Source organism: Monopterus albus, unplaced genomic scaffold (genome assembly GCF_001952655.1).
Source record: "Monopterus albus unplaced genomic scaffold, M_albus_1.0 scaffold25.1, whole genome shotgun sequence".
NCBI lineage: Eukaryota > Metazoa > Chordata > Actinopteri > Synbranchiformes > Synbranchidae > Monopterus > Monopterus albus.
In genome coordinates, this window is record NW_018127905.1 from 1,370,719 (window position 1) to 1,397,750 (window position 27,032).

The 27,032-nt window shown below is 40.6% G+C and overlaps 2 protein-coding genes across 10 annotated transcripts in view; one reads left to right on the forward strand and one right to left on the reverse strand.

Annotated features, from left to right (window-relative positions):
* The window catches only part of focad (focadhesin), a 44,363-nt gene extending 22,753 nt beyond the window's left edge, over positions 1-21,610 (reverse strand). The window contains exons 1-11 of one of the 6 annotated variants that reach the window (XM_020594899.1): positions 21,439-21,610; positions 17,250-17,320; positions 16,740-16,814; positions 15,771-15,925; positions 13,098-13,196; positions 6,099-6,200; positions 5,575-5,800; positions 3,512-3,721; positions 3,280-3,367; positions 1,444-1,637; positions 987-1,247 (exon numbers count right to left, since the gene is read on the reverse strand). In XM_020594899.1, coding sequence (XP_020450555.1) covers positions 987-1,247; positions 1,444-1,637; positions 3,280-3,367; positions 3,512-3,721; positions 5,575-5,800; positions 6,099-6,200; positions 13,098-13,196; positions 15,771-15,925; positions 16,740-16,814; positions 17,250-17,306 — 1,467 coding nt within the window. In that variant the 5' untranslated portion in view covers positions 17,307-17,320; positions 21,439-21,610. The other 5 variants (XM_020594896.1, XM_020594897.1, XM_020594895.1 and 2 more) reach the window with 5 other exon arrangements.
* A 1,722-nt stretch (positions 21,611-23,332) lies between these two features.
* The window catches only part of mllt3 (MLLT3 super elongation complex subunit), a 57,530-nt gene continuing 53,830 nt past the window's right edge, over positions 23,333-27,032 (forward strand). The window contains exons 1-2 of one of the 4 annotated variants that reach the window (XM_020594990.1): positions 23,333-23,543; positions 24,375-24,555. In XM_020594990.1, coding sequence (XP_020450646.1) covers positions 23,532-23,543; positions 24,375-24,555 — 193 coding nt within the window. In that variant the 5' untranslated portion in view covers positions 23,333-23,531. Of the gene's footprint in view, positions 23,544-23,591; positions 23,709-24,140; positions 24,236-24,374; positions 24,556-27,032 lie in introns of those variants that run through there. The other 3 variants (XM_020594993.1, XM_020594992.1, XM_020594994.1) reach the window with 3 other exon arrangements.

The following is a 27,032-nucleotide window of genomic DNA, read 5'->3' on the forward strand; positions in this document are numbered from 1 at the left end:
ATAGGTGTTAAAATGACATGTCCTAATCTACATGAGAAACATTAACTGCACCTAGCAGCCACTACCAAAGATAAGATACCAGCCAACTGGTGTAGTTCCAGCCCTAAAAATCAATACCCGCATGTCAGGTTTGTTCAATGATACACATAGGTCTGGTGCTGTGCTCACTGATGGCTGGAGAAACAATAACAGCGGATGGCAGGTGGGTCTACGAATGAGGACAGCAAATTCCTACATAGCTAATAACTAGCATCACAATTAGAATTTAAAAAAAGCAACAGAAAAATGGCCACTACAATGGTGACAAGTGTTGGAGATATTTGAAGCTGTACAAGCTGTTATACTCTAGGTCAACTCAGAGAAATAACTCTTAAATCGACATGTTAATTTGATCGTTAAAAGGCTAACTGCTCCTTTTATATGTCAGTTCTGATGGGACATTCTGGTGGCAAATATTTCATTTTCCAGAGAAATGATTATCCCAAGAATAACTTATGTGACCAATCAAAAAAAAAAAAAATCTGCCTGCATGGGATCATGCATTATTTGAGAAATTCTGGCATTCTGGGTTCTGTAAAGCCCTCTCTGGTCTGTGCGTCAACAGCTGATAAAAAGAAATTCTTAGGGGCTACTGTGATTTCATTAACTTGTAACACCCATAGTTAGTGCAATAGTTAGAGAAACATTCATTATTTATAGAATCATTTCTATTGTACTGATTTGTATCTGCTTATGGTTAACAGACTACGGGTTTATCTGTTAGGTTCTTCTTGTGTATTCTGTTCTCTCCCTTTTCCTTCCCTACCCACATTCCCCATCCAAATAATCAGTCTGTACCATTACAAATGATTGTTTCACAAATTCAGATAGATGAAGTATCTGGGTACATGCCAGACAAGTTACTGACAATAAAAACAGCTGTGGCTTTACTCATTTGAGAAAACTTGATTCCCCATGTTTTAAACTGAGCTGTGTGGATTATCTACCTGGCAGGGATCAGCTGCAGCAATGGCCTGGCTTGCATTCAAAGCCAGCTGGCAGACGTCCTTCTGTCCCGTGATGATGAGATGAGTCACAATGAGGGCGAGCGAGCCCGGCAGGCGCTGGCTGGATGACAGGGCTGAGGGGACCGACAGCAGCCAATCAGCTGCCGCCGCTGGATTATCTGCCACTTTACGCAGTGTGGACAGAGCCACGCTGAGCTCGCTGTACCAGGAGCTGAGAGGAAGTGCCAAAACTGGAGCAGACTGAGGGGGACAAGTGAACAAAGAGTTTGTACCACAATATTTATATTTGATAATACAGAAGACACCATTTATCTATATCATTACTATTTTAGTATTTGCAAACACATTTCTAAATTAAAACCACTTTGCAATTATTTGGATTTTGCTTCCATAGGGGAGGATATCAGAAGAAAACAAGAATCAGTTTCACCGTTACCTCTCGGGGTTTATCTCTCTGGCTGCTGATGCTGCGGAGCAGGCTGTGGGTCAAATCTTGGTTGGCGATGTATGTCCTCCGGTCAGCCAGCGGTTCACTAAGACCCGAACAGGACAGGAGCTGCAGCACAGGAAGAAGCAGGATTGGACTCAACCAGGGTGACAGCTCAGCCTGCTCAGGAGCCAAACTCAGCGCTGTGTCAAAGAGAGGGGGCAAAGACAACAAGGCAAAATTCCCATGAAAATTAATGTTCTACTTTCATTAGGTTGTAGGAGATCGAGAGAATAAAAAGAGCATCAACAGGGGACATAACAATGCCATCATGGGAAAATATGAAGGATTGTGGTATCTTTAACAATTATTTATAATGTATGAATTAATCAAATGTATTTCCCTCATATCATATATTCAAATATGACACTATGCATGGTAAACCTTTATTTTATACGTCTTATATTTTCTTGTTTCCTACAACACGAGAAAAAAACAGAGCCCAATATTTGACACCAATTACCGGGAAAATCCAGTATCAATGCTATTATTAGACCTTAAACCTCAAAATTAGGGATGGGATAATATCGAGAATCAACATATCAAGATACGGAAAAGTCACAGTATGTATCAATGATTCCATATTTTAAATAAGAACACAAGTCAGTATATCTGGTTCTTTACACAATTATACAAGGGCTCAAAAAGGGGAAAAAACAGGAGTAAAGTACATGTATTCTACAGCTAGTCATACATTGTCATCAAACTCCAATTGTATTGTGATTAAATCGAATCATATATACCACATCGTGCACTGAATCATATCAACAAGTCCAATCCCCACTAAATATCCATCCATCCATTAGCCATAACACTTACAGCTGAAGTCACAAGTTTACATACATTAAGGTTGAAGTGATTAAACTGATGCTCAGAGTATTTCAGCTCTTTTACTGAAAATGTTTCTGAGTCAGAATAAGAGCACATACAAGATATAGCTATCTGGGGCAGCTATCTGCATAGGATGATCACATGATTCCAATAACGGCGTTTAATGAGACCTTTGGTTTCCTTGAATCTCCACAACAGAGACAGTGAAATTAGCACAGGTTATTGAGCCACCAAATCCACTTTTAAGGGAAATACAGCAGGTAAAAAAAAGGAAACCAAGTTATCTTCTAAGTATCTAACACTTTATTTTGAAATTAAACAGGAAGACGAAGGGTTTTTTCTAAATGGATCATCCTGTTAACATTAAAAGAAACGATAATCAGCATTCTCTAGATGTAAATTCATGGTATGTGTACAGAATAGCTTATAAGTTAATACAGTTTTTATAGGAAAAATATTCTTCCTCTGGGCTCCAACAGTTTGCCAACGGTGAATAAAACAGTGTTGCTGTATTAAAACATGCATGTGGTTGGTGCACTCTTCACAGCAGCAATATAATCATCTATAACGAGTTTCATATCATGACTACTTCTGCACGTGTCTAATATACTTAGAAATCGAACTACTGTAAATGAGCTAATTTGCAGGTGTGTGAGATAATATGGAGTGTTTGGTCTTGGGTGGTCCAACAACATCGTGAAGAAGTAGTACAACAGTTTAGGAAATATGCTTATTCACTTTCTTGCCAGGAGTTAGATAAGAAGATCAGCACATACTGTGTGTAGCCAGCAGCTGGTTAGCTTAGCACAAAGACTGGAAACAGCTTGTCTGGCAGTGTCAGAAGGTAACAAAAGCCACCTACTGGCACCTCTAAAGCTCATGAAAATCAAAGGGTAAAAATAGCTATTAGTGTTTTTTTGTTTGTTTTGTGCTCTACTGTAGCTGTACATTTACCCAGACTGAGCAGGCTGGTCTGCTGAGCTGCAGGGGCCTCTAGCAGGAGCAATGCCACACCCATCATCAGCTCATCGACTGGCAGCTCCTACAAAGACATAGTGTTGACATCAACATACTGATATGGAGAGTAAAGTCCTGAAGGCAAAAATGACAAACCTGTCCAGAGTAGCCTTATTTAGAGAAAATGATTATCTAAAACCTTGTAGCATTATAAATGCTGCTGTGTCACCTGCTGGCAGGCAGGGGCGAGCTGCTGTATTAAGTTGAGAAGGGGTCGGCAGTCTCCATTTAACCTGAGACAGCGCTGACAGGCACAAAGCAGCTGCAGGAGCAGCCTGGCTCTCTCAATCCTCCAGCGCTCCGCAGAAGCCTGGAGGAGACTCTGAAGAAGAAGGTCGGCAAAAGCACACAGCTCCAACACTGCCTCCACGCTGTCCAGCTGTCAGCACAGAGAGGACAACAATAGAAAGGCTTATGGATTACATTTTTTCCCATCACTGTAAAAAAAAGTTTGATTTTACTTTAAAGATGCAGTAACTAAGATTTTACACAGTCTAATACATTAGGTGAAAATGGTACAGGAAGTAGTCCCACTCCGCTATTCTACTGCCCTCCATGACCACCAAATCTAATAGTTTCTAAATGTGAATCCTCACATTAACTTGAAAGTCAAGAAAAAAAAAAAGCCTGGTAATTGTATCCCAGTCCAAGCACAACTTCCATGAAGAATATCTAATATGCCTCTTGCAGACTTCTTCATCCTTTGGTCTCTAAACAGCATCTACAGCATAAGTGACATACTGTTGTCAAACATTTGTCAAATTAGTCCAAAAGATCACAATGATATGAAATAAAAGGGATAGCATATTCATTGCAGTCCTTTCTAAATAGTGAGCCACAATCACATGCATTACTGAACTGACACTTCACTGAGCCAAAGTGTAAACAAAGGTTTGTATTAATCAAGTAGGCTGTATGCACACACACACACGCGCACACACACACACACACACACACACACTATATATATATAGCCATATTTTTGATATGTGCCATAAAAAATTATGAAAGAATATATTCCATATACATACACGATAAATATCCATTTTCAAAACAAAAACAGTCCCACACCGGAAATCAGGCACAGTGCAAAAACCAGGGTGAAGATCTGTTTGGCTTTTTGAAATGAAAAGTGTTAAAAGCAGCCAAAAGACTCATATTTCATTTAGAGTGGTGGTTATGGAGGTAAATCCTCACCACAACACTTGAGAGCCTTTATTTGTATCCATATAGTGCTGCCTCTGAATTATTGGAACTTAAACTACTGACATGCTTTCTGGGATAGGTTTGGTTTCCTCTCTCTCACCCTGTACCTTTCTGTAGGTAGCCCTGGCTCCAGAGTTCTACATTTCTGATCAACAGTTACCGGCCACAACAACCTGCCCAGTGCTTGTTTTGCTGCTCACTTTGCAACTCAGCATTTGAGAGCACATAGGCAGTTTTGTGAGTGCAGAATCAGATTAGAGAGTTTAATCCAGGCCATGCATGTGCTTGTTTCTGAGTCAGATTTCTCCACTGTGGTTTGTATGAAAGTGTGTCTGTGCCAAAAGTTCTGAAAGCACAACAAACAAGTTGGAAGGGAGGATACTCACTGCTTGATCAAATCATGTTATGCTCACAATTCTGTCCTCCCTTGCTGACTCAGTAATGTATGTTATGAAGCAAGATTTATCTACAGTTAGGTAACATTTAGGGGGCAGCTGTGGCTCAGGAGGTAGAGTGGGTCGTCTCCTAACCGGAGGATTAGTGGTTTGATCCCCAATTTGTCCAGTCAACATGTCGAAGTATCCTTGAGCAAGACACTGAACCCCCAGTTGGTCCTGGTGATGACACCAGTGTGTGAATGTGTGAGCATTTGGGAGTGTGAATGGCCAAGTTGTGTGAAAGCGCTTTGAGTGCAGCATAGAAAAAGCATAGAATAGCGTTATAGAAGTATAAGACCATTTACCACCATAAGCTACTGGTCATACCAGATATTTGAATATATATAGGATGGGTTTTGTTCCTTACATATTCAACTTTCCATTTTTAAGAGTAAGAATGTTATTTATTCTTTCAAAAGTTACATAATGATACTTTAATTAAATGCATCAATTCTTGTGAGGAGAAATGTCCCATTACAAATTAAAAGACATGTTGAACACAAACTTTTGCAGTTGTTTTTTTTAAATTAGTGACATTTAAAAAAACATTAAGGCAGTTATTGATGCTGGTGCCTTGTGGAGCTGTCACCTGCATGTGTGGAACAAGCTGGCAGAGGCAGTGAAGCAGACTGTCCGACACTGTGGTGGTCTCCTGCTGGTCCTTTTTCTGGAGGACCGATCTGGTTCCTGGATGTACGGGCAGCAGTACCCTGAGGAGACTGTGTCGGAGGAGAGCGTACTGGGGTTGCCTCTGAGGTTCACAATACAGGTAACGCAGGAAGGGTGCCAGCATGGTGATATAGGCTGCTTCATCTCTGCAGTGTATACATGTACAGTATACACGTTAATAAGCGAATCCCACCTCTCAAAAACACAATTTAGAGGCATCACACAATGTTGATTTATATCACTTTGGCCTAAATGGTCACTACTACTGAACCTTTAATGAAAGAAAACCTTTCTGAGACTTGAGCTTTGTAAACAAAGCAATCCATGTTCCGAACTGTTTGTGCAGTGGAATGTATCTGTATACATTTGTCATTACTGCACAATTAGAGCAGACAGTGGAGTCCCTCATTGAGATACTTAAGAGTTATTTGTGGCCATGCTAACCTGTCAGCAGCCTGCTGAATGAAGTCACCAATCTCCAACAGCAGAGCTGGCCAGCAGTCCACTCGGTTCTCCAGGGCTGTGATGTACGGGTGAGGGCTGCTCCTGTAAAACCAAGGAACAGAGCAAAGGCCATGTTCACACCACAGTTCCAGAGTACCAGTTGTGTTTTTATTATCATGTATGTGACAAATATACCTATAAGAGCAAGGATCTTTCACCAAAAACCACAAATGCCAACCTCAAAAAAAAAAAAAAACATAAAAGCCTATACAAACCCAATATTAAGCTATTTTGGTCTTGGAGCAGAATACCAGCATGGCTGAAATGTTTTTAATAAATAAGTGAATAATCATCTATTAACTGACTTGTCTGTGGTTTGGATGTCTCACTGATTAGTGATTACTATTTTACGAAGATAGCAATTCCAGAATCACCTCATGTTTTCCAGACAGTCATGGATTCAATTCATGTCAATACAACACAGAAACCAACTAGGAGAGACTTGTCATTACATAATGTATTTATCAAAAGGTATGTTATCACAGTTTGGTAATTATGGAAACATCCATCCATCCATTATCTATACCGCTTATTCCTGAATAGGGTCGTGGGGGGCTGCAGCCAATCCCACCTCCAAACTGCTTAAAAAGGCCCAGCAGAGACTGTACTTCCTACAGATGCTCAGGAAGAACAACGCATCCCACATGTTGTTTATTTTGTTTTTTTAGCAGTTATGTTTTCATTTTACATGTTATGTTTTTTATAGCTGTACCGACTGGAGGTCACTTTAAATTTTCGTTGTACATGTTACAATGACAAGAATCTTATCTTATCTCTATCTTATCTTACTGCATATGTGGAGCAATGAGAATAAATATCGTCAAGTGACACTTAAGGTAATGGTACTACCATTACCAGGTCTTCCTGTCCTCTACTTTCACAGGACAAGACAGGTAAACAATGGACATCCTCCTAAATTTGCAAACCCATTAAGTCCAGACAAAACACTGGGGTCAAATCCAAGGTGAAGTCTCTGTATAATGTTACGGTTCCAGCCCAAAGACAAGCCAGAGATTAATCCAACAGGGCTGGTGTGTGTGAGGGGAGAGGTGACCACCACCACCGTGTTCGCTTAACAGATGTGTTCCATCGATCATCACATATCTAAGTACAGGAAGGAAGTTCAGTGATTGAGCATGTCTGTGCCTGTGACAGCCTGCAATGTCGGCCAGACGTGGACTCCTCAGTGGCTGAGCTCCTCCCTTCCTCCTGCTTTTTCTGCCCAGTCCTCACATGGTGTAATCTGTCTGACCATCTCTGCCCCCCCTGTTCAATCTGGCCCTCTCTAAACCCTCGGCTTCAATGCAGCTACCATCCATCAGGTTCAAACTCCGCTTCCTACTCTTTAGCTGCCAAACAAAAGAAGAGGCAAGAAGACCCTCCACTTTTAGTTCAACTACAAGTTCACAGCCGAATCAGAGCCCTGTCACACTAATGGGCCAGGTAAAACTTCTTGGGGATGTCTGGAGGTTACACCGGCCTCTGAGGTGAAGTCTAGGTTGAGCGATGGACCTGATTTGAAAGCATAGCAGCTGGCAAACATTACTTAATCTTTAAAAATCATTAGGAGATACAACGAGTAAAATAAGTATTGAACACGTGACCATTTTTCTTAGTAAATATATTTCTAAAGGTGCTGCTGACATGACATTTTCACCAGATGTCGGTAACAACCCAAGTAATCCATACATACAAAAAGCAAATAAGTTCAGAAATGAAGTTATGTATAGTAAAATGGAATGACACTTCATACAAAAGCCTCTGTTGGTAATGACAGCTTCAAGACACCTTCTGTATGGAGAAACTAGTTGCATCCATTGCTCAGGTGTGATTTTGTCCCATTCTTCCACACAAACAGTCTTCAGATCTTTAAGGTTCTGTGGGCCTTTTCTATGAACCCTGATCTTTAGTTCTTTCCATAGATTTTCTATTGGATTCAAGTCAGGTGATTGGCTGGGCCATTCCAAGAGCTCTATTTTCTTTCTCTGAAACCAACTGAGAGCTTCCTTGGCTGTGTCTTTGGGATCATTGTCTTGCTGAAATGTCCACCCTCATTTCATCATCATCCTGGTAGATGGCAGCAGATTTTTAATCAAGAATGCCTTGTCCATTCATCCTTCCTGCAATTATATGAAGTTTGCCAGTGCCGTATACTGAAAAACAACCCCACACCATGATGGCCCCACCTCCAAACGTCACTGTTGGGTTGGTGTTTTTGGGGTGATGTGCAGTGCCATTTGACCTCCAAACATGGTGTGTATTATGGCATCCAAAGAGTTCAATTCTGATCTTATCTGACCAGACTATATTCTCCCAGTATTTCACAGGCTTGTCTAAATGTTGTGCAGCAAACTTTAAACGAGCTTAAACATGCTTTTTCTACAGCAATGGAGTGTGGTGTGGTGAGCGTGCGTACAGGCCATGGCGGTTGAGTGTATTACTTAGTTTTCTTTGAAACAGTTGTACCTGGTAATTCCAGGTCTTTCTGAAGCTCTCCACAAGTGGACAACTCTTCTGATAATTCTTTTCACTCCTCTGTCAGAAATCTCGCGAGGAGCACCTGGTCGTGCCCAATTTATGGTGAAATGATGTTCTCCCCACTTACGGAATATGGGCCCAACAGTGCTCACTGGAACATTCAGGAGTTTAGAAATCCTTCTGTAACCAATGCCATCAGTAGGTTTTGCAACAATAAGATTGTGAAGGTCTTGAGAGAGCTCTTTGCTTTTACCCATCATGAGATGTTTCTTGTGACACGCTGGTAATGACACCATTTTTTGGGACTGAACCAGCTGATATTTTTCCATGTGTCATTCCATTTTATTACACAAGTTCTGAGCTTAGTTTTCTTTGAAGGGATGGATGACTTGGGTTATTACTAACATTTGGTGAAATATATTTAATGAGAAAAATGGCGATGTGTTCATTACTTATTTTACCCACTGTATACAATGACTTGCTTGCAAATTGCAACTCCAACCACTCATCCTCACTCAACAGTTAGATGTTATCTGCTAAAAGTCCATGTCCTTAAAAGCAATAGTGTTCTAATTCTGGGGGAGAAAAAAAAAAAAAGACCCATCAGTATAATGGCAAAAGCCAGTCTTTATCCAACTGACCTTTCACAAACTGTCCAGTACCTAAAGCTGGCATTAAAAGTCCATTAGGATTTGTAGCCATGCGTACTGTAGTTCCTGATTCGAATCAGGATTTTATCAATTTTAGACAAAAGTTAGACAAGACCTTTGGCTTCAGCTGTTAAACTTGCAAAAAGGATCAACTTATTAGATAGCGACGTACGGAGAGATGACAAGATATGAGGAGAAAGAGACATGGAATGTCATACAATAAAGGTCCCTTCTGAATGTGAACCGAGGACATTGCATTTCACGTTTGCCACCTTAAAACTGAGTTTATGCTTGAAAAGAACTAGTTTGCACAATAGGTTGCTTGATCACAGTAGAAGACAAAAGCATTTACAGCTGAATAACCACTACTGATGCACCAGAAAAATATATTTTAATATTGTATAATTGCTGGTGTGTTTCCTTTAAATTTGTCCACATTTTAGTGAATTTCAACAATGCTTGCAAAATAAAAATGGTGTGTTTCATCAGTAACGTTTATATAAGTAATATTACAATTTAGATTTTTTTATTACCTCGGCCAAGCATAAACAGATTTCTTGCAATATTTTCAGTGCTACCATTCAAATTTATGCACAAAGAAAACGTTGGTGTATCCAGGCAAAACAATAAGTCAGCACAGAATTTTCACACATTGAAATTACTTCAAAGTGTTGCAGTTACATTGGTTAGCCACCAGAGAGCACTGATACGTTTATTTTTCAACTGTGAAATGTCCATTCAAGTGCAAAACCTGACCAAAATTTTTTTTTATGTATCATCATATCTAAACATTTAATGTATCCCAAAAAAAAAATCATCATCTGATACCAATATTGCAAATATCTTTACTGAGGCATCGGCCTAAAAAAAAAAACAAAAAAAACAATACAACTCAAGCTATAGTTGCATCTTTTTCTAGGACCTTTAACTGGAAAGCTAAGCCTGTGCTTTGCCTTCCAAAATGCTAAAACCTGGTGGTTAAACATACTGTAAAAGGTTCCATTAAAATTCTGCAGGTGGAATCACTACTGCTTTATTAATGCAGTCTAGTGGTAATTTGGATATTTATTTCAATATAAATAGACAGCCTGCTCTCTTTTGCACAAGAGTATGTGGGAAAGCCTGCAGGGGACAGATTACACTACTACAGCCAGACCAGCATCACATGAGACATGAACGGGTGTGGTGGACAGAGCCCTGAACCTTCCCTGGTCCTGCTGGGGGCTGAAGTGGCTCAGAGTCTCGGTGGCAGATTGCACAAGGCAGCGGTGAGCAGACGGTCAACAATGGGCACCAGTGTGCATCCTCCATTAATCCCACAGCATTTACAGTTACCCAGCAGTTCCAGGGCCAACAACCAATAGCAGGCCAGACTGCCAGGGCAATGGCGCCACCCTGCTGCCCTCAACACATTCATCTTCCCACCAGGGAGGTTCGGGCTGCCAGACAGACGCAGACAGCGATGAAGACGGAATGAGGGAGGAAAAAAAAAAAGGACAATAGGAAGGAAGGAATAAAAGAAAGTAGGGATAGAGATGTGTGGGAAAGGAGGTCAAAAGGGAGCAAGCACAAAAAGGAGGAATGGGAATCAAGAGTGCAAGGGGTGGAAAGGAAACGAAGGAGAAAGGAAACGAAGGAAAAAGAAAAAGCAGCTCAGTATTTCTATCACCCGCTGTAACTGATTAAGGAGGCCCCAGAATTTGGCAGAGATGCATATCTAAGGCTGGGGGGGCTCCAGGCTCCAGCAGGAGCACAGCACTACACTACACTACACTACACTAGCCTGGGTGCCCAGTTCCCAATTGTACAGTCATTTTGCACTGTTAGTAAGTCAAATATCAGTCTCAGACCATTAAGTACAAAACTGGAGTCATGACATAGTTAGCCTAGCTTAGCATGAATACTGGAAGCAGGGGTGAGCCGCTACCCTGGCTATTTGTTTAATCTATGCTTAAAACGGAAGTGTAAAAACCACAACCTATGCTTTTAGTGGGAGCTGTGCACTGCCAGCTATGTTCATAGACAGAAACAATTTGCACAAATTGGCGTTAAGATGATTACACACCTAACTTGTTTGGTTTAATAGACTCTGGTGACTTTGGACATTTGGACTATTGTGAAAGCTACTTCTTGAACTCTGGTAGGAGCTAAACAACCAGCCCAGAAATGCCTGAATAGGTAGGACTACCCAGGATAACGTCTGTCTAAGTCATATCCTTATCAGCTATCAAGGATGCAGTTTCCCCATCTTTATATGCAATGTATGGCCTACATTCACACAAGACGATTTGGTAACCAGGGTAATATCATTTCTGAATTTTCCCTGATACATAATAAAAAGAACCTTTCAGACACACACTCCTTTCCATTAATCAGGCAGCATGTTTGCTTCATGAGTAAACGAGCGCCATCATTTTTCCATAAAAGCCATGATGGGAAACTTACAAGGTTGGTCCTAGTAACATTTACATATCAATTTGGGATGGCACAAGTACAAACCACAGGTAGTTATGTTAACAGATAGGCATGCACATGATTACAGCGTACTGACATACAGTAGTTACGTATAGTGCACCTACCAGTCATGACAGTCTGTGTCTGCACGTCTTGTGTGTCTGAGTTTCTCTGCTCACTAAAAATGACTGTTTTGGAAAATGTCTGAAATATGGCAACAACATAAGAAAATCATTTCTCTTAGAACACTCATATTTGTCCATGACATTGTAGTAAGAAAACTCTGGTCTCATGTCATTTGATATATTGTGCAATCTTGCACGTATGGTTATTGTATATCATGTGCTTACGTTAACATACTTGCAGTATATTAAAAGTGACCTATGTCACTGATGAAGGCCGATGAAGTAAGCAATATGAATCCCATTTCAGAAAAAGGATAAAAAAAAAGTGAAAGGGAGATCAACTTTGGCATTCTCACAACCAGATTTACTACTTTGTCGCATGCCTCTGCCAAATAGTCGAATTCACAGGAATGGGCACGTGTAAGGGCACTCTGACCTTGACCTCAGACCACCAAAATCTAAACAGTTCATCCTTGAGCTTCATTGGATATTTGTGCCTAATTTGAAGGTGTCTGAGATATCACATTCACAAGAATGGGCTGGACAGACCTGAGATCACTGTGACCTTCATCTTTGACCACCAAAATCTTATTAGTTACCTTTGAGTCCAAGTGGATATTTGTGCCTATTCTGAACAGATTTCCTCAAGGGATTCCTGAGATATTACACACATTCATGCAAATGGGCTATACAGACATATGAGTGGATCAAGGTAAAACCAGAAAATATGCCTCCAGCCACAGTTAGCTCCAGCACGGAGATGCAATAAAAAGCGAGTGAAACACAATGAGTGCCCACACATTAAATTTCGTCTTTTAATACAAGATTAATGCAAGGTGTGCACAGGAGGAGGTGAATTTCACCTATTGCCGACCAACTCTAATCCAAGTTCTTCCTACCAACTGCATCTAGACTGAGCAAAGGGCCAAGCTACAGATTCTCCAGGGAATGGGTGTTTTGCCAATTTGACCAGTCAGCCTGAGATAAGAAAGAAAGGTAGGACTCACAAGTCATGCCATGTCTCTACGCATGTAAAAAACTCCACAGATCAGTTTACAAGTTATGGTTAGTACTACTCAGCAGGGTGAAAACTGTTACATCTCCTGTGACTTTGCTTTCTACTGCAGAGTTAAATTATCTTAAAGTGAGTAGAGCACTGAGTTTTATACTATACATGCACAACAGCCAATACAGAAAGACAACACATAGGACTACGGCACTGACAGACTGACCTGATGGAGTAAGGACAGGTGAAGTGTACTTCTCTGTCTCTCTGGTCTGCCTGCATCTGTAGTATCCGTCCAATTATCTTTATCAGCCCCTGGACGTTTCTGTTTGAAAGTCAAGTCAAAATCAGGACACAGAACATCATTTTCCAAGAAAGACAGCACTAAAACCAGTATTATGAGGAAAATTGTACAGTTGACAGAAGAACACTAGGAATTGTGCAAAATGTATTATATACAGAAGCTGAGAAGATCAACAACAGTGCATTTACATGGACATGAGTATCCCGGTTTTGATCATATTAGGCATATGATGCTTACACGGAGCACAGAAATCTGGTTATGCACATCTCCATAAACATTACATGATTAAAAACCTGTATCCTGGTTACTGATGACTAATAAATCTAATGTCAGCTTCTCTATCCTCTACAGTGGAATGTGGGTGGTGACCACGCAGGTCATTGAATATTTTAGAAGAACCTGAAAGTTGTTAAACTAGAGCCACTTCTTTTGTTTTAATGTCTGGAGATGTGATTTTCCTTCAGGATTTTCCATCATAATCTGACTTATTAAACATCCCATAGCTAACTTGCCCACTACAAATTTTAAGAGGTCAGCATTGCTACGCTTTGTACAAACAAATACATTTAACTTCAACAAAAAAACAAACAAACAAAAAAAAGTAAGATGCCTCAACTGCCAACATTGTGTTGGATGCTGCAGCCACGCCTGCATAGAAAGTCTGGAACGCTCAGAAACCTAGATAAGACACCCGCATGCAAAAAAAAAAAAAAAAACGAAATCACCACGTTGTGGTCCTGGCTTTCCAGCCAGACAAATTCCTGGGAACGGGACAGATGTGAGGTCACTACCTTGACCACCAAAATCTTAATCAGTTCAGATTGGAAACGGCCGGTTTTCAGCGTGATCATTCTTGACTGGAGACCAGCCGATCACATTTAGAGGCACGACAGCCCAGGTCGCATAGAACAAAAGCATAGTATGTAGCACACATTTGGAGAAGTACAAATACTGCTGTTCATTTTTAGCTGGAGGCTTGTGAAAAAAAAAAAGGGAATAAAAGATGGAAACAAAAAACTTTAATACAATTTTTTTATTAAAGAGTCCATGACATGCTCGTTTCCAGCCATTTAATGTTTAATCTTGGGTGCCTCTACATTAGCTTTGAACCCCTCGTTACATAACTTCAGAATGATAAAACCAGAGAGCTTCTTCCTAAAAACGAGGGGATGGTTTGTAAATGTGCACAGCTCGTGAATGCGCGCGGCTCCTGTTGGCAATATTGTGTTGAAATCCGTTTTCCATAACCCAAATCCTAAACACAGCACCTGAGGGGGGCGCTACATGAAACCGAGTTTTGAACAGGGAAAACTCATCTCGGCAGGGGAACAAAAGACACCAACAAAGAAACTACATTTTCTACAACTACAATACCTCAAATACTACCTGACATTTTCGAGCCAGAATACTGGTGCTCCACCGCATTTTGGTATTAAAAGGAACTTGAATTGACAAAAATAATAATAATAATAATAATGTTACTAGAGATGCTGTACACCAAGTAGTAAAAAAACATCTCTCTTTCAAGTAGCTCCAAGGTCAGTAAATCCAACCGGTGGTCGCTGCGTCTTCCCCCACACGACCACATACAGTCCCAAAGTAGTAAAATTAATTCCAACCGGTATTGTAGCACCGACAATAACATCATGTGTCATTAATCCTCTCCTTAACCAGCAACACATCACATGCAGCAGACACACTGGCCTCAAGCAGTCAGAACAAATAGGTACTGTGCTCAGGGATGAGCTGATCACTAACCGTCCCAGGGTGCTTCACAGGCTGACTGCTCATATGTTAGACCCCAGTCAGGTAAAACAGCGAGTCCCTGTACAGGAACATTCCCAGACATGCAGTGACCTCAGGCCCTGCTGTGTACACTGTCAATTGCAGTTCCTAGAAAATCAGCCAAAACTGGAAACTGGCAGGTCAGACTAGAAAATTGCCATTTGTGCATTTGTATCATTGAGTCAAAGTGGACACTTGTGCCATATTTGAAGAAAATCCCTCAAAGCATTCAACATTCACAAGAATGGGCCATACAGACGTATAAACGGACAGACGTACAACCTGAAAACATAATGCCTGTGGCCCTGTCTATCGCTGGCATAAAGGCATAGAAAAAGACTTAGACATGCAACTGTATCCTGGTTCCTTTCAGAGTAGTCCAGTTAGCATATTCAGGTTTATCCCAGTTTTGAAAAAAGCTAATCCAGGTTTCTGAAATCCACATATGATGGCGTACCTGCGCAAACACAAATATGGGACAATTCAAAAGCCTGATCATAACTGGGATACTCATGTCCATATAAATGCAGTGCTTTCTTGACTGTGTCCAATTTAAATGAGCAGAGCTGCTGTGCATTATGCCTCGAGTAGTCTGCTATGCTGGTGGCCTATGGGGTAATAAAGTGTTACTGGTAAAGGCAGGGTTAGTGTTATATACACAATGTTGCCACCAGGCAGGATGGTTGGTAAAAGATGTCAGTAGGAGAGATACCTCCTCCTCCTCCTGGTGTTGCTATACATATAAGAACTGGCTTTTAGACATGATTACTGTATGTGACCTAGACAAGCTGGGAGTGCGTTTTTTTGTACCTGGCAGAGGGCAGGAGGTTGAGGACACTGTTGAGGATGTAGTGCAGGTCTGCGTGGCCCTGATCCACCAGCAGTACCACAGCCTCACAGCAGGTGGAACGCACCAGCGCACAGTCACTGCAGCACTGCTGCCACAGGGCATCCAGAGCTGGGCCCTGGTACACACCCGACAAGCAAGAGTTTAATCTAGATGGATCTTAAGTTTACCATTAGAGTAGAGTTTACATTTCTATGTATGGTACTTTGAAAACATTGAATTAAAATCCTTTAGTCTCATTACAAGTGAGCAACTGGTGCTCCACCGCATTTTGGCATTAAAGGAACTTGAATTGACAAAAATAATAATGTTGCACAAGTTTCTATAAATAAAAAAAACCTAATAAAACTATAAAGCCAACCTTTCACTCCCTGATTGATATTCCATTGGTTTACACTTTAGAGTGACCCTTTACCACGTTATGCCACGGTCAGTCATCCAGATACCAGCGTTGTAGTCGAGTCACTAAACCTCAGGTCAGTTGATTCTCAAGTCCCCACTATTCGAGTCATGTCAGTCAAAAAAGAAGAGGCTGAGTCAAGTCCTCATCACCCAAGTCCGAGTCATTAAGGTCTACATTAAACTGACACAGTTGATTTTACTCCAGTGATTTGATACATAAATCTCATTTATAGAAAATCTGAGTGTATGCTTCGATAAAATATGTGCTAGATAATGCATGATGCAGCAAACAGGTTTTAATAATCAAGACCATATGACCTATTACATTTTTAAAAAAAATTAAGAGTCCTCACCTCTAACTTCTAAATCTGAATGTGGTCAATACTAAAGTCCAAGTAACTTTTGTTTTGTCATGAGCCGTGAAAATCACTACTCAAGTTGGACTCGAGTCCGAATCCTGACTCAAGTACTACAACGCTGCTTGATACACAAGGGAGTGCTTCACATCTGTGAGCAATGCAGTAACTCACCTGAGGAGAGGACTGGATAATTTTCTCATTTTGCCCTTTCTCCTTTAGCACAGCAGCAACAAGACTTCTCACTGCCTGGAAAAACAAAAAAACATGCCTATATGTACATTTTTGATGGACATCTTCCTTAAAGGTTCAGTTTGCTCTCTTTCACAGAGAGTGGGGGCTGTGAATTCCCATGCCCCTCTATTCTGCATAATGCAGGTTTATGGAAGCATTTACAGCTAATGTGTAAAGTCTATAGCTTGACACTCAAATAGATTTTACATGGATTAGTACTTGAAATGATAAACCCAAAGTCAGTAGTGTTAAGTCTTTAATGTCTAACAACTGATGTTTAAGAATTACTGTAGGGCACGAGAAATAATATGGTCAGTTAACTAGATGGAACAGGACTAGCAAAAATAAACAAAAGTAGCAAGTGGGGTGGAGGTTACTGGGGGCAGAATATGAACAAAACTAATTCACTACCATGTCACTGTCTAACCTGGCCCCGGGTGAGTACCTTACCTGGGATTGTACGACAGGGCTGGGAAAATCAAACTGGGTTTTCAAACTCTCCATCATGTCTGCAGGTCAGACTTGAGAGCAGAAGAAAGTGCCATTAGAATGTGTTAACAAATCTTAATGAGAGGAAACAGTGTTTCTCATTTCTGGGTTTTCATTTGAAAGAAGTTAATCATTTGTTAGTCAACATCAAAAGCATTTAACAGTGGAATCATAGTGACACTGTTCTATTTAACTCAAGAATATCGTATATCAGGGGTGCTGAAGTCAGCCTTTGAAACCCAAGCGTAGAGATAACAGCCACCTGTTGCTTCACAGCACTAAAGGACCAAACACTGGTTGGAGGTATTCAGGGAGTGAGCCTATGAAAGCCGATTCCTGCCAGCTATTATCAAACTATTGGCCTACAGCCGTGACATGATTTTGCATTCACGTCACCATCAGTATGCCTCCCCACTCTCCAACTCACAGGTTGCTAAGCAGACGTCTGCCCCCTCTCAGGTTGTCGCATTAGGCCTGACAACATGTTGTACAGGTGCTGACCACCAGCTGTCAGAGGCCTGTACACCACAGCTGTTCCCCAGCTGAACCAGGCTGCATCAGAAACAATTAGAACAGCATGATTCTGGAGGGAATGAATCACATTCTTTCCACTCAGAAGCGAGAGCATGAATTTTTCTCGTGATTCTTGAACACTATAGTTCTTGCTTTGCTCCAATTAATTTTTGTGTTGCACGTCTTATGAAGACAGAACAAACAATACAATCATTCTAGAAATGGAGCGGCCACAATAACTTTGCAGAACAGAAGGGCAGATTACAGCTCAGAATGAGAAGCTGTGTGGAAACATTTGGCCTCAGTTTGGGGTCAAACATCAAGGTTTCCAGAGCTTCAGCAGATTGTAGGGCACTGTAGGTAGCGATAAAATCACTAGTGCTCAAAAACACCACAGGGTACTATTAACAATTTTTGATAACTGATAAATTACTTGGGTCATTTATCAAAAAAAAAGCTAATGTTCCTATGGCAGTTTTATATAACTAGAGAATGAATATCCTTGAACTGTTAATCATACAAAACAAAGTCTGGGAAATGTAAAATACAAAGTAGCACATACAATTTGAACACAAATTTATTTTCAGTGATCGGAAAGAAATTAATAACTATCCCACACATGAATTCCTGTAAGTTCAGATAATCAGAGAGCATGCCTGTCATGACCAAAGGTTTGTATCCTATGTGGGAATATCTTAGCCCTGTAAACCGATACATTGTTCTAACATTACTATATACACAGGGAATATGAGACTCATGTAGCCTAACCCAGCGCCACCCCTCCCCAAACACAGACACACTCACCCACCAAACCCACCTACTGTTAACCAACTGATAAGCAAGCCGGCTTTGCTGTACTGTCCACCACCCTGCTCCTGCACGCTCTACACTGACTCCCACAGCCATTCTGCTTCATGACCACATGGACAGGTAAGCCAGCTGTACCTGCTAACGTATAGGCCTAGCTATAGTCTGGTTCATAAAAAATGTGGCTGTTAAGCATGGCATTATCGATGTATGTCACTAGCATTCTTTAGCTTACTGGACTCATTAAAATCAACAGTTTGAGGGGTTTGACAAGAATGGGGCTGATGGAAGTTTCCTTTTGATTGAAAGTAAACAAGTCAGCCACTCTTCTCTAATTTAAAGACTGTCAGTGGTCAGATAAAGCCGTGTTCCAGTGGTTTCTACGGCATAAATACCTTACAGCAAAACCACATAGGCTGCACTGTAATGCTAGCTCTGCAGTAACAATACAAGTGAGGACAATGCCTACAGTGTTGAGCCATTGAGCCAACAGTGTGACAGCACATGGTGGACAGGCATGTGGGATTATTGATGGCCTTTCAGGTGGCACAACATGCATACACACACACGCTTTCAGAGCCTGAAATCATACAGTAACAATACAGAATAGACTGTTCACTGCCACTGTAATAATCTATCTACTGTCATTTATCAAACATGCCACATACTGTCGTTTATCAGCTTTTCAAATGTGAACAGTTGCTGTTTTGATCCTTTTTATTTAATTACAAACTGAATGAGAAGAATGATGTATTGGTGATGTATTTTAGCAGCAAGAATTTCCTCTTTATTAATGCCATGCCGAATGAAAGGATACTTCCCACTTTCACAGAATATGTTGTTTTTTAGAAGTTTTGCGCATCATAATATTGTGCCAATATGTAGGTTAAAAAAATGTTGATAAATATTTCAACAGGGCTCACAGCAGAGCGTACTGTCAAGCTAGTCGTGAACCTTATATGCCGTTTACCTATCGCACATCAAACCGGTCGTGTAACAACTCAACATTAGCACAAACCTGTGTTGGACAAAGGCTTCTGCATCCAGAGGTACCTAGCATTTGACTTACTGCCAAATAAAATGAGACACGGCAAATTACGTTAGCGGAAACTGCTAGTGATAGCCAGCACTGGAGTTGACAACACAAACTCTGGCTAACTGACTAGCTGTCTGTCCGTAGTAATAAAGGCAGATGCACTGTACCTACACAATACAACAACAGGCAGAGTAACAAATTAAACCGCTCGGTTAAAACTTGATACAAGTGAACATTCTGCTGACCAAACTTTACCACACTACCTCCTGCAAAGCCGCATAGAACTACGGTGCGTACCGAGGGTCAAAACCGACAGAGACCAACTAGCCTATCAAAAACCTTAAACCCTCTAAAGTCAGAATCATCACGTTCATTGCTACTTAATGGGGATATACAAGTTTAGGCTACCACCAGAGCTTTTAACTCAGTGTCAATAATCCCATCATAATGCCTTGTGAACATGACATACGGACTGTTTTCAAATAAATTTTTTATGACCTTGGTTTAGTCCCAGTAAGGCTGAGATTTCATTTTCTCCAAGTCAAATGGGGTCCTCACCTCTCAAGGATGTAAAAGGATCTGTTGCTGATGTCTTGGTGTCATTTTACCCCAGGACACCTGCAGAGGTCTGGTGGAGTCCATGCACAAGACAGGTTAGAACCTTTTTGGTAGCAAAAGGGAATGTACAAAGTTGGGTAGGTGGTCGTAATGTTATGGCTGATTGGTCTAAGGTTAATAGAGTTGGATTTTTCACGTAAAGTGTGACTGCAACCGAAAAGAATTCCTTTGGTGTTTTGTCACAGCAAAGCTAAAAAGAAGTCTGACTGAACATGATTCGTAGTTTGACCAAGTAGGTACTGGAAGGGGATATGAGGTGTTCTTCATAATGTTCAAGAGTTTGCCAAGCATGCTCCTCTCCATTGGCCCCAGAGAAGTCCCGAGTACAGAATCACTCTGGTATGCTGGCTCTGCTGCTGCTGCCCCAGCAAATAGCAGTAAAAAACACTCCAATGACCACAGCAGACTGGCAAAAGGTGTGTAACATCTTGTGTCACACTTTAAAGGGTGTGAGAAATTAGAGTCTGCTCTCCCTTCCTGCAGACAGCTTCTGCATTACATTTCTAGTCCAGTCTGCTATTGAGGTGGATTCCAACATTTCTGTGGCTCTCCACCACCTCTCTGAGAATAAAAATGGTGTTTAACATGGTATTGGTCCCCCTAAAGTCCACTATACTCCCCTTGGTCTTGGCCACATTCAGGAGCAGGTGATTGTTCCCACACCAAAGCGGTCCACCAGGCCTATGTGCTTTGTCTCCTCTCCACTGCTGACACACTCCACAACTGCAGAGTTATCTGAGAACTTCTGCAGATGACAGGTTAGAGGTGTAAATTGTGAAGAGGAAAGGTGAGAGGACTGTCCCCTGTGGTGCTTCTGTGCTGCTGACCACTTGTTCAGACACATTCCTGCAGCTACACAAACTATGGTCTGTGTGTCAGGTAGTCAGACAGTCAGATATATTGATAGCAAATGTACTGTAGCTAAACGTTGGGTTGATTAACAATTACTTGTCAGTTGAGTTAATATTTTGGCAGTACTTATAGGCTACATTTTCAATATACAATAAGAATCAACAGCTGTATTTATTTAAACTTGAATACGTTCAAGCAATTTTTGTACTAAAATATGATATTTTTATCATTTATGCTCCCACATACCCAAAGCTTTTGAAGTCACTTTACATGTAAACTACAAACATAAAATTCAGTACAGTGAAATACAGTTGGCTGCTTTACCTTTTGCCAAAACCTGCATCAGCTCAAAATCAGCACTCCATAGCAATAAATAAACATATAATAATGCCCTAATGTATTAATATTTTGATGAATGGATTTACAATCAATAGGCTGCAAATATGCTGACACCTTTCAACATAAAGCCCCTCACAGAGCACACAGTATAGCAGTGAGCTTATCTCTTTATGGAGGACTATCATCTACTTGCCAATCAACAGAAAAACACTTGCACCTGTAACCCTGAGAGTAGGTGCTCTTACACCCCTACCCACAAAAACTAACACCTGCACTGGTTCTTCAGTTATAACTGTCCAAGAAACAACGAGGTCCAGTTAAAATTTGACAGATCATAAAAGACAATTCAACACTTTTGAAATATCCCTGACTGTGGAGAATATATACAAATATTAAATTGTCAGAAAAGCTAAAAACAAACAAACAAACAAACAAACAAAAAAACAAAAAGCAAAAAACTGAAGAGAGCTGTTTTTCATGGACCTCCATCATTTTTCAGGTTGGTATGTTGAAAGTCAGAAAAGCACGATGTATTACTGTCTAAATAACAATTTAAATTATATTAAACGTAGATGAATGTTGGCGTTTCAATGAATTATGAACATCTCATATAAATTGTTTAAATGTTTCACTCGCCGGATTTCCCCTGGGACGTGAAGGCAACATAATTACAGGCGGTTCTGGCCACCTTATTGGACATTCGTGTGTCTGCTGTTCTCCTATTGGCTCTTTCCGTCTCGTGCTGCGTATGCCGCGGTCTGTAGCCCCAGCTGCGCGTGCGCTTAATTCCACACAGCCGTGAAGGCGGCGGAATTGAGGCATGAATAAACGGAAATAGGGAGAATTTACGTTCAAAACAAAGGGATAAAGCATAAACGAAGAAAAGAAATTTGTCACGTCACTGCTTTACTTAATTTACATTTTGCAGAATGAGAGTAGGTACATAATTCAGGCCCCGTAACTAGAAGTTAAATACCAGTACCAAATTAAATATCAGTAAATAAAAAGGAAAAACTTTTATTTAAAAATGAGAGCTGTAATTGAATCATTGATTGTCATGCACCCTTTAAGAAACTGATGCTTTATTCTACTTGTTTTACACAAGTATATGGCCTGACTGTTGCTCTCTGTGTCATGCTGTGTCACACAAATAGGCTATAGTAGGTATGTCCAATGATTGAAAGTATGTGATCTAGAAAGCAAATGCTTAAAAACTCAGTTGTTACCTGGTATGGTTCTTTGACATTAAACCCCCAGGGGCCCGTGGAGATTTTAATCCAGTCAGGTGACAGCCATGTACTGACTACCACAGACACAAGACATTACAAATATAAGCTACTGAATGATAGTGTGATAAATTTCTGTGAAGGCATACCCATCTTTAGAGTAAAGTCATGGTAGCCACTGAACGTTATATTATCGTATTTATAGGCGGATTCCAGCATTTTAGACTCAATTTATTTATATTTCACTATTCTTGGCTCAACAATAAATAAATAAAATAATATTTTGTGAAATTTTATCCTGATACTTTGAAAAAATACTTTGTAAATCTTCATACTGGGAGATACATTTTATAAGCAACTGAATAGATTGAGTAAATATAAATATGAAATTTTTAATTCTTAAAAACATTTGAGACTTTAATTTTGGCATATGGTGAACAATTATTGGGGGGCAATGGAGGACTTGGAGTCAAATAAACCTTTTAAATCCGAGGTAGCTACACCTCTGTGAAGGCCATACTATAAAATTAACAAAATGCAGGGATCCTGTAATTCCTGTTATCTCGATTAATAGCATTTATAATTCATAAGTAATTGATAGTTTAAATAGTATTCTGTAATTATGGGTGGCACGAATGCTACATCTTTACTGCAGAGGCTTTATTTTGAAGTTCCATATGGAGTTTAGTGTCGGGTATTGCTGGTCATTGACAGCCGGCGAGCCTTTGAAAGTCTGGAGTCTGAGTGCAGTTCAGGAGAGACGATGTCCGCTGTGATACGCAAACTGTACGCATCTCTATTCGCTTTTAAAACAAATTCTCCATGAAATAACAATAAGACGGGGCCTCAAGGATGGCCAACTCGGTGAGTAGCCTGTTGGAGGATTGTCCGGTGAAACGGAGCATGTTTGGACATTTAGCTGTTCTCTCACACTGGAGGAGTCGGTGGCTTTTACTCCGAAACGAGGATTTTTCAAGCCGTACAGCTAGCTAGACCTGATAATGTGCCGCTTTCTCCTGAATGACCAGTGTAATGCAAAATTTCCTCTTTTTTTTTTTAAGTAGTTGCTTTGACATTTTTGCTGCTTACAGAAAAAAATGCGTTTTTGCTAATGTCTAAATTATTATAATTTCAGAATGGACACAGTCAATTCGGCATAATTTTATACGCAATGCATAAAGTAGCACTTAAAGCAGATAAAATGTAAACTTTCTCGAGGGGGTTTCCTCTTATCTTCACCAAATTGTTTTTTTCAACAGCAGTGTAAGATTATACCATGGTAGAAAGCAAATTTCAGTAGTGTAAAGTTTGTGGAAATGTTGCTTCAGGCGTGGTATTTAAGTGTTTATCCGCAGGCTTTAGCTAATAGTAGCCTAAGAAGTAGCAAGTCGGGTTCTCCCAGGTGTGTAGACCTGCCTTAAATCTCAGGTTTTTGAAAGGATTCGACAGGACGTGGTCCAGGCAGCAGGCAAAGGAGCATGGGCTGCCATGTACTAATTGGTTTAAAAGCAGCATATCAAATCCTTAGATAGGTTTGTGTGAACGTCGGCCATCAGGTTTATATCAATATATCGACATTTTGGTTTTAAAATTGTTTTTCATACTAGGTCAAACTCGTGTAGTGATTTGCTCAAAGTTCTTTTTTTAAACTTTGCTTAAATTTGAGCAGTAACCCAGCGTGGTTTTGTTTCACAGGGTGCTGTTCAGGTGAAACTAGAACTTGGTCACCGTGCTCAAGTCAGAAAGAAACCCACTGTGGAAGGCTTTACCCACGACTGGATGGTGTTTGTCCGAGGACCTGAACACAGCAACATTCAGCACTTTGTGGAGAAAGTAGTTTTTCACCTGCACGAAAGCTTCCCGAAACCAAAAAGAGGTAAGACCTGCTATTTTGGCTTTGGTCGGGATGTGTCCTTGATGTTCTTTTTTTTTTTTCATTCATTCATTTTTGGCCTCTTTCTTCAGGGCAACTGGGTGTTGAGTGTTGTGAGAGGGTGGGTTGGTGGTGGAGTCCCTGTAGCTGACTCTGACCTCTGACATCATGGGGGGTGGCAGGAAAGAGAGCACAATTCCTTGTGTTTTTAAGTACTGTTAACATAAATTACTCAGATACATGCAGTATTGTAGAGAAAAGGAAGTAATCTTTGGTTCTGTGAGCAAAACAATTGTTTGTGTGTGTGTTTGTATAGTGGCAAATGAAACAAGTTATGCTCTTTTCTCTGTAAGTCTCAGGTGACAGAATGTAAAGGTTGATGATGTTTAATGATGCAGAATGCTTTTTATGTTGATGTTTGTTTCAAGCATTTTCTAAATGTCACTCTATACAGATGTGTTGCGTTGAAACCCTGCCAAACAGAACTAATTGTATGTGGTGTTTGGATATGAAACAGATGGGTGCTTGGTTTTGGAGGATGCAAGTGTAACATAAAGCAGTGACAGGTATAACTTCTGTGGCTAGTTCCTTGGCACTTGGCTCCAACAAGCAGCGAGCCTGAAATGCAAGTATTGCAGAATAGGAAATATTAAGAAAAGTCAAGGCTGGACTGATAATTGCTTTTCATTCCAAACTCGGCTGTGCAGTTTCTCCACCACAAACAGATAAGCTGTACACATGCTATAGGCTGCTTATACACTGTGCAGTAATGACAATCTTGTAAGTTCATTGCATGTTAAACTGTACTAGAATAAATTCTGGTGTTTCATGTGATTGGTTTTTTTTTAATATATTCTTATTTTTATTTCCTATTGCCCTACAAATCACATTTGAGAGCCTCTGTACCAGATTCCTTGTGTGTTTCAGTCAGATTCTGATGTGATGTGCTATTTGACCAACACTCCAAAACCCAGAAATGATTGACAGCCATATGAAAAGCATCAAATTCTTACATTTGAGAAGCTGGAACCAGGAATGGTCTAGCATTTTTGCTTGATAAAGCTTAAAATGCCATTTAACTTTCTGTTGATCTGTCTGATGTGTTGGATTTTGATGCAGGCTGCATGTGATCATGCCAAATCAGTGTCTCACAGAACAATGTACAACCGCTGTTTTGGAGTAATGACTTTCACACTGGTGTTCTCATGGTTGTCATCTTTTGTCTGGGGCAGCCCAAAATCTCCCTCCTTATGGCGGCCTTGAAGGAAGAGACAGTGATATTACAGAAAGATGAATATTTGAGCTCGACAGCCAAACAAATGTACCCCTCCCGTTGCTCCTTCAGACGCAATGGAATCATGTTGTGTGGTGTGGTGGGTGCCACTTTGTTCACCTTTTACAGAGCCAGAGCTGTGTAAACAGGATTGTTTTTCAGCATTACACAGAACAGACAGTTAGCTGACGGTGAGGGAATATTCACTGACTTTACCAGAAAGTGTATTGGACTAGCATCACTTACTGCACCTTTAAGTCTTTGTGCTCTGGCCTTTCTTTGAGTTTAAGGGGTGATTGGTAAGATTGATTCTTTGTAGTTACAAGGACCCAGATCACAGACGGATATTTGATTTACTGACTTCAGTTTAAGTTCAGTCATTCATGATGTCTCACATTCTCATGGGATTCAGTGTAAATTGGGGGCAAATATATCACTTTGTTCTTTCTAGATGTCTGATGGCTATCTCGGATGGTTGGTTCCACAGTGACCACTGCAGCATGCAGACAGTTTAAGGAACCTACAGTCTAATTAGATTTTTACTAATGTATCTAGGGCTGATTGGCTAATTGGTAAAGAACACGGCAGAAAATAGTGAAAAATGTCCACGACAGCTCTCTAGCACCCAGGTGGACATATTTCATGAAAAGCTTATACAGTACATACAGTGGGTACGGAAAGTATTCAGACCCCCTTAAATTTTTCACTCTTTGTTATATTGCAGCCATCTGCTAAAATCATTTGTTCATTTTTTTTCCTCATTAATGTACACACAGCACCCCATATTGAAAGAAAAACACAGAATTTGACATTTTTGCAGATTTATTAAAGAAAAACTGAAATATCACATGGTCATAAGTATTCAGACCTTTTGCTCAGTATTTAGTAGAAGCACCCTTTTGAGCTAATACAGCCATGAGTCTTTTTGGGAATGATGCAACAAGCTTTTCACACCTGCATTTGGGGATCCTCTGCCATTCCTCCTTGCAGATCCTCTCCAGTTCTGTCAGGTTGGATGGTAAACGTTGGTGGACAGCCATTTTCAGGTCTCTCCAGAGATGCTCAATTGGGTTTAAGTCAGGGCTCTGGCTGGACCATTCAAGAACAGTCACGGAGTTATTGTGAAGCCGCTCCTTCGTTATTTTAGCTGTGTGCTTAGGGTCATTGTCTTGTTGGAAGGTGAACCTTCGGCCCAGTCTGAGGTCCT